The following is a 13,627-nucleotide window of genomic DNA, read 5'->3' as shown; positions in this document are numbered from 1 at the left end:
GATAATAAGATTGAAAAACATCATCACTTTGAGAAGTATGTGATAAGCAAGAGCTCCCCCTAAATTTGTGCATAGTTTAAGATTTGCTTTGGACTGCAAATGCATAAGGAATTAGGCTCATGGGTTACTCTTTCATGTCACATACATCTTGGTGGAGCGCTCAAAATGATAAAGATTGAATACATGCACTCATCACCAAGCAAAGTGAATGATCACATAGGATAGGTAAGATAATATCATCGAACATGCATAAGTGTAGCTTATGATCAAACACATGATCATCAATGTCTCACAGATAACAGCATAGTATCTTAAGCAATCAAAATCAAACAAATTTTAACCACCAAAGCAAGAGAGAACAAAAGCAACACTCTCTATCTCGAAGCCTATGATGTATACATTTTTCTCCCCCTTTGGCAACAAGTTACCAAAAAGTTCGTAGAAAATGCATAGTGCTAGATCGACTCTCAGGCTTGATCTTCAGGTGGTGGTGTAGAGATGGCTCCTTGGACGAAGGCTTCAGTTGAAGTGGAAGGAGCTGGAGGAGTTGGTGATGGAGCTGGTTGCACTGGAGCTGTAGGAGCTGTTGCTGGTGCAGATGATGTGGCTCTGGAGTCTGTCACAGGCACTGCATCTGACCTATGAGCTCTAGGCACACTGGCAAATGCATCAGTGGTTGTCTTGCCCTTCCTCTCTTGCATGTCATCCTGGAGCTGCTCCACAACTGACTGAATCTCAGTTACTTTGACATCTAGATCATAGAATTTTTGTTCCATGATTCTTTCCAGGCTCTCCTGGTTTTGAGTTAGGGTGGCCAACCCCTTCTCAATCCTCAGAGTTGATGCTATCAAGTAACCAAGCTGCTCCTGCTTGTTCTTCAAAAAGTATTCAGATGCCTCCTCTTGAGTTGGCATCTTGGCAGCCTTCTCTCTCTTTGCCTTTTCCTTCTGCTCTTGAGCTTGCACTGATGATGGTTCATTCTCATTCATCACAACATGATTGTCCTCAAAGTCTGGATAGATAGCAAAATGTTCCTTATCCAGCAAGTAAGTTCCTGTGCCCATCTTTGAGTTAATCAACTCCTGAATCTGTGGGGCATACCCACAACTTCTCTTCTGGTTTGCTGCTGTCCTCTTAATGGTCTCAACAATGAGGCTCATGACCTTGAATTTTTGTGGCACATCAAACAAGTGCAGCAAGTTGATAGCATGCCCTCTAATCATATTGTGGTCACCTGACTTGGGCAACAGAGTGTGCCTTAGGATCCAGTTGATGATTGGCAGCCCTGACAGAAGAAAGTGGACTGACCCAAACTTGAAAGTCTCAAGAGCTTTGTTTGGGATCTCCTTGTACATATGAGCCATGGTATTGTGGTCCATCTTCTTCTTGGCATAGACATCCAAGTCATCTTCACTCTCCTTTGGGGCATTGATCAGACTAGCCCATTCCTCAATTGTTGACTGGTACCTTGTACCTTCAGACATCCAAACTATCCTGCCATCTGGATAGAAGTGTGTTGTGGAGTAGGAGCTCATCATTCCACTCTGTGAGCTTCTGCCCAACAAAGTCTGCAACTCCACAAGCAACAAAACTGTCTTGCACTCCAGGATAGTGTTCCTCATTTTCCTTTATGTAGGTCCAGTCGACCCACCTCATATCACACACTATGGGCTTCTTGTCCAATAGCACTGTCTCATAGAAGTCCCGTTGTTCCTTAGTGTGGAACCTGTAATCAACAATAGTCCTTCTCCTGGTGGCATATGGATCTGTCAGCCTCCATAATATGAGTCATGCATTCTTTCTCAACTTCATATTCTCAGCCACAGGATGAGCATCATTGTGGTCTGGAATCTTGGGCTTTAGCTTCCTCAGGACTTGTCCTTCATCATCTTCTTCATCAGCAACTTCAGGCACTGGGGCCTTGTTCTTCTCAGCAGCTGAAATACTCCTGGTATTCCTCTTTGGTGCAGTCTTGGGCTTGGGGGCAGCTTTGGGTGCTTCCTTGGGCTTTGATGTTGCAGCCCCTGACTTAATAGCATCACCCATTAGTTTTTGTGCCTTGGGTGCTCGTGCAGCAACCTCTTCTTCCTCTTCAGAGTCTCTCCTCATAGAGGGATTTCCAAGAACCTGGGAAGTAGTGGTTCTGGCTCTCTTCTTCTTCTTATCTTGACCAACAGCTTCATCTTCTGATTCAATGGTAAACTTCATAGTTTCTCCAGTGGGAACTTTCTTGGGTTTGGAAGTTGTGACTCTTCTTGCAGGTGCCTCTTTGGGTTCAGACTTTTCAGGCACTTGAGTTGATCCTCTGACCTTCAGCATAGGTGTCCTCTTGGCAGGAACCTTCCTATTGAGTCCAGGCTTTGTGTTCTTTGCTGAGGCATACTCCTTTTTGAGCACTACCTTCTTGGAGGTAGCCTCATCTTCTTCTGCCATATAATCCTCATCTTCAGATCCTGAGGTTCTCTTCTTCCTTGTCATGGTGGCAGCTTTAGGCAGATTGCTTGGGGTGCTCCTGCTGCCATCATCTGAAGTGCTAGAGGGACTAGTGCCCTCACTCATGTGATTATGCTCTTCTAACTTGTTCTGACTATCACTTTGGTCTGACATGCTACAAATCACTGACTGCTGACCCTGTGAATAGTTATAGATGAGATAGAATGGATGAGCATCACAAAATGCAGAGATTTTTGCAAAAGAATGATTCAAAAACTCAGTTTTAGTTTTCCACAGAAAGCATTTCGGATCAACTGATTTTTAAACTCGGTGATACCAAAGCAGTTTTTGGAACCTAAACTGGTGAACTCGGTCGGACCGAGTCACAGTTCGGTGGCACCGAGACTGCTAGGGTTTCACAAAGTCCTAAAATCGGTCACACCGATTAGCAATTCTCGGTCAGACCGAGAGTTACTAGTGCAATGGCGTTAGCCAAATTGGTGGGACCGAGTTTTTCAACTCGGTGGGTCCGAGATGGTTTCAGCGGAAACCTAACCCTAAATTTTCAAATCGCATCTAATCTAAGGATTGTATTGACTGGACAGGAGTGTTTCAATCGTGGCAAGAATCATAATGAACACAATGTGCTAGGAATCAGACGAGGATAGCACTGTGATCGAGTCCATACCCTAGCTTGGCGATGAACTCGCTACGGCGGCAACGGCGGGGGTGAATTCCGTTGACGGCAGCGGAGACCAGCGACAGGAGGCGGCTGGCGACGAGGAGACAATCCGGAGACCCTGGTGGCAGAGCGAGCTATTGCGTGGGCGAAGAGGTTCGCAGAAATTTCCAAATTTTTGCCCGTGAGTATATATAGCCCGACCTTGTCGGTGTGACCGAGTGGAACAACTCGGTGGCACTGAGATGCATAACTCTATACAGTTACCGTAACTTGGTGTGATCGAAAAGTTTAAATTGGTTGCACCGAGATTGAAAACCTAGATCAACTTAGTGATCTCGGTAGGACCGAAATGGAGGAATCGGTCGAGCCGAGAATCACAAAGAAGTTTTGGAAGTTTAAGTCTATGACGAATCGGGGACTCCGAGTGCTCCTCACACAGAGTGGTTCGAATCTTACTTGATCAAATTTTGTGATGTAGCATGAATAGAGTTTGAGACGAGAAAAGCATAGATAGCTAGAGAAGATTCTTAGGCATTCTTGTCCATCCACTTGGCCAAAGAAAAGAAACCCAAACAATCAAAGCTACAAGTGGATGTCCTCGAATGAGTAAAATATGCAACCAACATGCTCACACAATAAAATGGCAAATGAAATATGTGGCAAAGCATGCACAACCAATTCTAGCATCTATCAAACAATTGGCGATGACTAGGTCATCTATATATGAGTATATTGACTTAGGAGTCAAATGAGAACATTTGATCATAGGTCATACTCATCGTTTAAGCTCAAGTGGGGTTACCACTTTTACATAATGCAGTGATGTGTTCACACCATTAGAGTTGCTTTGACTCAATTCTTAGAGTTAAGCTCCCCCTAGATGTGAGATCCCCTTTTAGAGGGATGAACTAACCTTGGTTTTTGTCGATGATGACTTCATGTAGGTGTTGAAGATGTGGGTGCTCAATGTTGATGTAGATCATTTGGAGCAATCCTTTGGAGTGAGTTGCACTTTCAACATACCTACATGGGTTAGTCCCACAAGGAACAAACAAGAATATCCATAGACATAGAGTGATGCACACACAAGATGATGTCCATGAAATCATTAGGTTACCTTGTCCCTTGCCTTACCAACATGAGGGTTTGTGACTCCTTGAACTAGTGCAAGATGTGGAAGTTGATTGCACTTGTCCTTGCCATAATGATATGAGTGAAGAGTGTTGGCGGAGTCACCCTCAAAAACTCTCTAGTTCTTCTTCTTCGGGATCCACATTATCTTGATGGGAATCCTTGGAGTTGTAGTTGTACTTGATGAGGTAGAACTTGACGTAGTCTTGGGAACCCACTTGACCGAGGCCTTAGGTGCTTCTTCAAATGCATCAATCTCCTCTTGAAGCTTGTCCTTGCCTTTGTTCTTGTGGTCTTGTGGTGGAAGATCATCTTGTGCTTGTGTTCCCTTGAAGGAAGTAGGATCATACTTCTCTTGTTGAGGAACAAACTTCGTCTTGGGGTATTGATCTTCTTCCCACTCAACTCCATTGGCATTGAACTTTCGTTCAGAACCAACACCTTGATTCTTCCGGTGCCTTCCTTGCTTGCGTACAATTTCCTCAAATTGCTTACTCCCGGCAAGGCTCTTGTAAACACCTTTCTCTATGATTCCCTTTAATAAGCTATTTTCTTGCTCAAGTGTAACTTGGCTAAGAGAATCATTAGTGGAATCAAGAGAACTACTAGAAGCAACAATATTGGATTTGGCATTATTATTGTTACTACTAGAGGAAGGATCTTTCTTGTACTTGTTACTAAACTTGACTTGAGGCATGTAAGTAGATAAGAGTAAATGCTTGGCAATGTAAGAGGAACTTTTCTTACGAAGATCATCATTGATTGCTTTTAAGAACTCATGCTCTTGCTCAAGATTGAGCTTTTCAAAGCGTAACTTCTCATGAGCCCTTAAAAGTTCTTAATGATCTTCGAAGATAGTTTCATGAGCTAACTTAAGAGTGTTTAGTTCTTTAGTTAGAAGCTCAATCTTCTCCTTATCATTGTCATTCGTTTTATCTTGATTAGCATGATTAATTGACGCTTCATCATAGTATTTATCACTAGAGTTGTCAAGTAAATCATCATCAACTAGCAGTCATCTTCATCACTATTAAAATCAACATACTCGGGATGTGTTACCTTTGGACCTTTGGCCATGAAGCATCTTCCAATTCCTTCATTTGGGGAATCAAATATGTCGTGGGAGTTGGTTGACACAAGTGCTAGACCGCCAACACCTTCATCTTGAGTATATTCGGAGTCGGAGTGATAGCTTCTCTCGGAGTGATTGTCGGAGTCGGAGCCGGATACCCATTCACCAACATGAGCTTGATGTCTTCATTTTGTGTAGCTCCTTGATGACTTGTCCTTCCTTTCTGAATCCTTGCTTCTCCGTGAGGGTCTTCGTTCATAACGATCATCTCTACTCCTCCTCTCTCTTGGTGGTGATTCTTCTCTTTTGCTTCTTCTTCTTGGAGAATCTTCTCTTCCTTTGTAGGGTGCCGTACACTCATTGGAATAGTGTCCGAGTCTCCCACAATTGTAGCAATTGCTCTCTCGACTAGAAGATCTTTTGTCATTGTAGGACCTTAACTTAGAGCTTCTTTCTTTGCTTATACTCTTGTAGAATTTGTTGAAGTTCTTCACCATTAAGCTCAATTCTTCATTGAAGGTATGTTTCTCACTTGATGATGTGGGGGCTTCACATGAGGCTTTGTAAGCACCACTTGACTTGTTGTGAAGTTCCTCCTTATCCTTGAGTGACATCTCATGAGCAACAATTCTTCCAATGACTTCCGTTGGTTTGAGATCTTTGCAGTTTGGCATCATTTGGATCAATGTGCACACGGTATCATACTTTCCATCCAATGCTCTTAGGATTTTCTTGATGATGAATCTGTCGGTCATCTCTTCACTCCCTAAGCCGGCAATCTCATTTGTGATAAGAGCAAGCCTAGAGTACATTTCAGCGACACCTTCACCATCCTTCATTTTGAACTTGTCAAGCTGACTTTGGAGCATATCCAATTTGGATCCCTTGACGGAGTCGGTACCTTCATGCATATCAATCAAAGTATCCCAAATTTTCTTTGCATTCTCAAGACGGCTGATTTCATTGAATTCCTCGGGGCACAATCCGTTGAAGAGGATATCACAAGCTTGAGCGTTGTATTGCAGCATCTTCAACTCTTCCGCGCTAGCTTCACGGTCTGGCTCTCTCCCATCAAAGAATTCACCTTGCAAGCCAATACACACAATAGCCCAAACGGTGGGGTTATGTCCAAGAATATGCATTTTCATCTTATGCTTCCAACTAGCAAAATTAGTACCATCAAAGTAAGGACCTCTACGGTGATAATTTCCCTCGCTAGACGCCATACTCTCCTAGGTTGTGAAACCAAGGCCATGACCACCAAAAGCTATGGAAATCAAAGCAAATGAAGACCAAAGCTCTGATACCACCTGTAGGACCTTGAAGTATGTCTAGAGGGGGGGGGGGGGTTATTAGACTACTTGACCAATTAAAAACTTAACCTTTTCCCAATTTTAGAGTTTGGCAGATTTTAGCTATCTTTGGACAAGTCAAGCAATCATCACACAATTCAAGCAAGCATGCAAAGAGTATATGAGCAGCGTAAATTAAAGCATGCAACTTGCAAGAAAGTAAAGGGAAGGGTTTGGAGGATTCAAACGCAATTGGAGACACAGATGTTTTTGGCGTGGTTCCGATAGGTGGTGCTATCGTACATCCACGTTGATGGAGACTTCAACCCACGAAGGGTAACGGTTGCGTGAGTCCACGGAGGGCTCCACCCACGAAGGGTCCACGAAGAAGCAACCTTGTCTATCCCATCATGGCCGTCGCCCACGAAGAACTTGCCTCACTAGCGGTAGATCTTGACGAAGTAGGCGATCTCCTTGCCCTTACAAACTCCTTGGTTCAACTCCACAATCTTGTCGGAGGCTCCCAAGTGACACCTAGCCAATCTAGGAGACACCACTCTCCAAGAAGTAACAAATGGTGCGTTGATGATGAACTCCTTGCTCTTGTGCTTCAAATGATAGTCTCCGCAACACTCAACTCTCTCTCATAGGTTTTGGATCTGGTGGAAAGAATATTTGAGTGGAAAGCAACTTGGGGAAGGTTAGAGATCAAGATTCATATGGTAGGAATGGAATATCTTGGCCTCAACACATGAGTAGGTGGTTCTCTCTCAGAAATGGTAAGTTGGAAGTGTAGGTTTGTTCTGATGGCTCTCTCCACGAATGAAGAGGAGGTGGAGGGGTATATATAGCCTCCACACAAAATCTAACCGTTACACACAATTTACCAAACTCGGTGGGACCGATTCAACAGACTCGGTCAGACCGATTTAGTAAACCTAGTGACCGTTAGGATTTTCGGTGGGACCGACATGCAACTCGGTAGGACCGATATGGTTAGGGTTAGGGCATAACGTAATCTCGTTAAGACCGATTACACAAACTCAGTGAGACCGATTTTGGTAATAAGCTTTCCAGAGAGTTGGTCAGGTAAACTCGATGGGACCGATTCGCTCACTTCGGTGAGACCGAAATGTTACGAAAAGGAAACATGGAGTTTACATTGCAATCTTGGTGGGACCGATCGCTCACTTCGGTTAGACCGAAACGTTACGAAGGGAAACAGAGAGATTACAACTCCATCTCGGTGAGACCGAGATCCCTATCGGTAAGACCGATTTGCCTAGGGTTTGTGGTAGTGGCTATGACATTTGAGCTCGATGGCGCCGGATAGAAAGAATCGGTGGGACCGATTTTGACTTTGGATTTAGGTCATATGTGGATGTGAGAAAGTAGTTGAGGGTATTTGGAGCATATCACTAAGCACATGAAGCAAGAGGCTCATTAAGCAACACCTCATCCCTCCTTGATAGTATTGGATTTTCCTATAGACTCAATGTGATCTTGGATTACTAAAATATAAAATGAAGAGTCTTGAGCTTTTGAGCTTGAGCCAATCCTTTGTCCTTGATATTTCGAGGGATCCACTTTCATCATCCATGCCATGCCATTCATTGAGCATTCCTGAAATAATAGTCTTGGAATAGCATTAGCTCAATGAGCTATATGTTGTTATGAATTACCAAAACCACCTAGGGATAGTTGTACTTTCACCTGGTTTTGGGCTATGCCTCAATAAAATCCTTGTGAGCTCCGCTATTGCAAAGGATGAAACTGACTTTAGAGCCAAATGAATCTTTTGATGTGTTGATGTGGGAAGAGATCATAAAAGTGGTTTAGTAGTTGCGTTAGAGTGAAAAAGCCGGATCAACCTATCATTCTAAAGCTAGGAGTTAGAACAAGTCTGTCCTCGAACAAGAGCCGTTTCCAAAGCTTTTTAAAAAAGTGGAGACCGTGACCTCTTCAATCTTCATAGCTGCCACACATTGGAGAGGTCGCGTGCAAGCTCAAGCTTCCCGAATCGTCATTATTATGAGAGAGTCGATGGAGACTTTCCTCACCTATTTGGTCTAATACCCTCCACTCAAACCCCGAGTCATTCATGCAGGAACAAAATACTAAATAGTATGATATGATTGTTGGTTTGGCAGGAGATCTGTCCTATTTCCATTCCTTCGGAGAAGCCTCTTCTTTTTCTGGTCATGGTTTTGCCAATCCGAGCTCGAAGATAAGTGGATGCCACTAGTTACCTCCTTCTGAAGAGCTATAGCTCCTCTACTTCATCCGGTGTGGCCAGTAATGTCATAGCTTTCAAGGTTGGGTTGTGATACAACTCTATCTTACACCCAAAGGTCCGCCAACTTACAAAAAGGAAGGGCAATGACTCTACTGTATCGACTACACTGTGGTGTTGAGGTGAAGTTTCCTCAAGAATTCAATCAACAACAAAATTTGGTAACCCCGGAAAACAACATTGAGGAAGAAGCAACGCGAAGGGAATAACAATCAGAATTCAAAATTAAAAAAAAAACTCACACTCATATGAATGTTGTGTGTAAAGTTTCATACAGAAATACATCGCCAAGCGAGCTAAAAAAGACAAAATCATGATTTTGAAAACAATGAACAATGTGTGTACTGTTCACTAAAAAAAACAGTGATTTTGTTTTTTTGCCTTTTTGTGTAGCTCACTTATCAAGTATTACATCATGATTTTTTTTTTCACATGCAGCATACATTCATATGAATTTGTAGATTTTTTCAGAATATTTTTTGAACTTTGAAATGCATTTTTTTAAAAACGTCCTGACTTAAGCCCAAGCACACAAACGCGACGCTCCGCGGGGATCACCTATGTAAGATCCAGTACAAGTATCATGTACGTCAAGCAGATAGTAGCATCACTTGCTTCAGAAATGAACATCACAAATGCTAGGAAAAATGTGAACGCAGAGTAAATCAACATTGGTAAAAAAAAAATCGAATTTATGCTGAGGCACAAAGTTTGTTATTACGACTAGTCCACACGTAGCAATCTTGACGAGGTTAGATGCTCTGAACATGGGCACCGTAAGAAAACATAATTGCAAAGCTGCATTGCATTCTTGCAAAACAAGTAACTAGAGCATCTAGAAACATATCAGTTCTTAGAGCATCTAGAAACATATCAGTTCTTGTTTTCGGTTGAGGAGGCTCCGAGCTCGTCCCTGGCACATTGTGATACATATGGCTTCAACTGTAGTTATTTAAAGAAAGAGGAAACTGATTAGTTACAACACAAAGGCGGAAAATGAAGAGAAAGATGATTCTCTCGGCCAAATCACGTAGGGAGCTTTTTGCGCAATACACGTGATATCATCCACTTTCAGTTTCTCCACCTTGGCTTACAGGTTAAACAATGCAATGGTACTAAATTTGGAACATTAACTCTTCTTAGCTAAATTTGGAATAGTTTCATAGCTTCACTTAAGATATGTTTGTAGGTACTGCCAACTATTTTTACCTTTTAGTGCTCTATTTTTCTGAGTAAAAGAGCTAATATTCCAATATTCTCTTTTCCCACGAAATTGAGGTTGTAATAAAGTACATACAGGCAACTTTGGTACTTAATGTAACTGAAGCATGAAAACCGTGCCAAATATTGAAACCCCAAAAATACGAGAGGCACCTTAAAATCAGTCAAGTCAGGGACCACGAATCTTGGTAACTTTGCATCCACCATAACATAGCCACCTACAAAATTACATCAACATTTCAAAAATAGTAAAACTCTTCCCTCTCATGAAAGAAATCCATACAAAAACATGGAAGTCATAGCAACAGTTACGTCACTACCCACTTATAGTAGAATAATCATATCCTAACATGAAAGTGATTTTTGTAGTTGTACAGTAGCATGAAAGTGATTGCCTATGTTTACAACTTCAAGAATACAATATCGGAGGAACTGGATCCTTATGTATAACAGTATAGGCATGCAACACATAATCAAATTAATCTATTGCAGCTAAAATATGTAAACAGTTTACGGTTCAAAGAAGCATAGTAGACGAGTCACATCTACACAAGGGTACATCACAAGGTACTTGGAGCTTTCGGACGAAGAGCGAACTAAAAAAAAACACCCAATCAAATCAAATGGACAAAAAACTTAAGCATAGTATCTTGAATTTGTTTCATTAAAACCCATGCTAAGTTTTAGCTGACATCAATACAACAATTATCTTATCTAACACATACACAATGCTTCAATGTTCCGAAATCTACCCAGATTCTAAGTTCAGCTAAATACCCACCATCACCAGTACATTATTCCTTGGCATTATCCAGCACGTGTTCTCCACAATGACCCAGCAATATAGCATTATTCGTAGTAGCTGGATGCACATATAGTTGCATTTCTTAGTGCAAGGCTGTATCACTATTCTTGTACATCATCATCATTATCATCACTCCTATAAATATTGGACTGGTGGTTCATCTAACATCCTACCCCCCGCCCCTCCAAAGCTAACCCACTGACTGGTGTGGCGTTCTCCACGATTTCCACAATCCTGTTTTAGGGTATGCAAAATATGTACAATTCCAAGAAGCTTAAATTATAGCTCTTATCATAAAGGCTGTAAGTGCTTGGATAGGTCCACTGATTTTGTTATTTCTCATCATGTGATCTATGAAAGAGTTCTTTTCCCTTCGCATCCAATGTCACCCCTGATATTTCCTTACTCACCGAACCCATTTTGTTTCCCTCCTCTGAGCCCGTCGTTCAGAATGCTAGTATGAGACATTATGATTTGCAATATTTGCTTCATAATCCTGCTGCAGGTCCAGGTCTTCGGCTGATCGCTGACCCTGAAAAACCCAGGAAATGTCCCTGCTCTGGCTGGCCCTGTACCCCCGGCACCCTCCACGTTGGCGCGTGTTAGACCCGCCCCAAGCTACACGGATCATGCCACCTCGTCGAGCACACGTAGCCATGCAGATGGTGCAACGTCTGATGGGCCAGCCCAGCACTCGGCTTCTCCTCACGTTGGCAATCATTCTCCTCCTAGGCTTCCTCCGTCTCCGGCTCATGCTCCTGGACCGCTTACAGCAGCACCGGTGTGGCCCGTGATCACCCGCGGTGGTCGCGTCGTCAAGCAAGTGGTTCCGATGGATGGCACCATCTGCTATGACCCCAATAGATGCGCCTTCTCGCCGAGCCTGTCTCAAACCGCGCTGCTCGAGGTGATCCGCAGTGGCGCTCGGCTATGGAAGACGAGTTTGCAGCGCTTCGCCACAACTCAACGTGGTCGCTGGTTCCTCACCCACCTGGTCAGAATCTCATTGGTTGCAAGTGGGTGTTTAAAGTTAAACAAAGACCCAATGGCTCAATCGACAAGTATAAAGCTCGCGTCGTTGCCAAGGGTTTTACGCATTAAAACCCAGTGTTTCATGCACACACTAAACACATTGAAGTGGATTTCCACTTTGTTTGGGAGAAGGTTTGCACTTGGAGCTTTGGAAGTCTGTTTTGTGTCGTCAGCAGATCAGGTCGCTGACGTCTTCACCAAGCCATCAACGAAGCAGATGTTGGAACGTTTTAGAGCCAACCTCAACCTTGTTCATAGTGGCTGAGATTGCGGGGGCATATTAACTCTTGTATATACTAGGCACTAGTTGTTCAGTTCCTAGTTGTTTCGTTTCTGCAACTCATATGGTTACGTAGCACTAGAATCAGTAACTATATCCATGATCTAGTGATCATGACTGTTTGTATGCCTGCACGGCAATATAAATATAAGACAAGCCTACCATCGTAGGCATGACCAAAAACATCTCTTCTCACTTGCCATATAAACACAATACTGTTTTGCTATTTCTAAGCTGCCTTGTTTTTCCTAACTCCAAGTAAGTTATTGTGGCCATGATAGAGAGACTGATGTGGCACACGATTGGAATGGCTCTTCCTCCATGAAGTGCAAGGCTGTATCAGTATTCTTGTATGTTTTCCAAAGAAGTATCTATATTCTTCTTTGGTGAAATTGCTGAATTTGCTCTCCACAGTTGCAGTTCTTTCTAGCCATATGGTGTATGCATGAGCAATGCTTGAAAATACTACTTAGTACTAGTTTCTACAAACCCATGGTTAATACTAGTTCCCATGAACCTCCCCAATGCCTATAGACTGCCTGCATTGAAATGTTTTGCTCCTTGTCTACTCACCAAACTTTACCGTATTATTATGATGTCAAATGCCAAGTAAGCATGCACTTGGTTCACATACGGTTTAATGGTTTACCCAGAACAAGACACTTCACATTTGACCTCCCATATGGAACATTCGTTCCTAATATGGGGCAAATACTAGTTCCCATATGTCGAACTGAGAGCCAATTTGATCCGCTGCGCCATGTTATTTTAACTACTATCTGATTCAAAATCGTTTAGGTTTCTCAACCGATCAGATCATGGCCTGCATCTTTGAATGTAAAACACGCATCGAAGCAGAAGGTGGTGGGAAATGCGGTCTCGAACAGCAGCGGGCATGAGATACCGATAAGACGACTAGGTTCAGATCAGAGTTACTGTCAAACTTGTCACCTTTGCGGGTGTGGAACCCGGTGGGCTTGCAGTTCTTGCCCTTGTAGTAATCCCGGGGCGCCCTCTTGGAGGAGAGGATGTTGAGCGAGGACGTCCGCTTCCGCCGCATCGACCTCCCGATCGAGCTCAGTATCAGCCCCAGCGGCATCGTTCCTACGAATCCCGACGGTAAAATCAGCGGTCAGAGGGGAGGGGAGGGGAGGGGAGGAGAGGAGAGGGCGATATGTGAAGGGCATACCGGAGGCGAGGACGGGAGGAGGTGCGGTTGGGTTTTGGGGGGTTTCAAGGCGGAGCTCGTCTTCCCGGCGGCGGCGGTTGGCGATCAGTGCGGGAGGGAGAGAGAGAGAGAGAAATGGGGTTTCCTTCGACACGATACGGGTGTCCTGAGCCGTCAGTCGGTCTTCGTACGGTCCAGATCTCGTGAGGGTCATAAAA

General features: G+C 43.4%; 1 protein-coding gene across 1 annotated transcript; it reads right to left on the bottom strand.

The window, feature by feature from the left end:
• Nucleotides 1-9,564: 9,564 nt before the first annotated feature.
• Nucleotides 9,565-13,577, bottom strand: LOC119322337 (39S ribosomal protein L41-A, mitochondrial-like). The gene is made up of 4 exons (XM_037595834.1): nucleotides 13,431-13,577; nucleotides 13,193-13,345; nucleotides 10,278-10,342; nucleotides 9,565-9,845 (listed from the first exon to the last, which is right to left on the bottom strand). The coding sequence occupies exons 2-4, from the start codon at nucleotides 13,338-13,340 to the stop codon at nucleotides 9,777-9,779; spliced, it is 282 nt and encodes a 93-aa protein (XP_037451731.1). The 5' UTR covers nucleotides 13,341-13,345; nucleotides 13,431-13,577; the 3' UTR covers nucleotides 9,565-9,776.
• Nucleotides 13,578-13,627: the final 50 nt, after the last annotated feature.

The sequence above is a fragment of the Triticum dicoccoides genome, chromosome 6B, assembly GCF_002162155.2.
Source record: "Triticum dicoccoides isolate Atlit2015 ecotype Zavitan chromosome 6B, WEW_v2.0, whole genome shotgun sequence".
NCBI lineage: Eukaryota > Viridiplantae > Streptophyta > Magnoliopsida > Poales > Poaceae > Triticum > Triticum dicoccoides.
The sequence above is the reverse complement of the archived record's forward strand: the minus strand, read 5'-3'. Positions and strand labels throughout refer to the sequence as shown.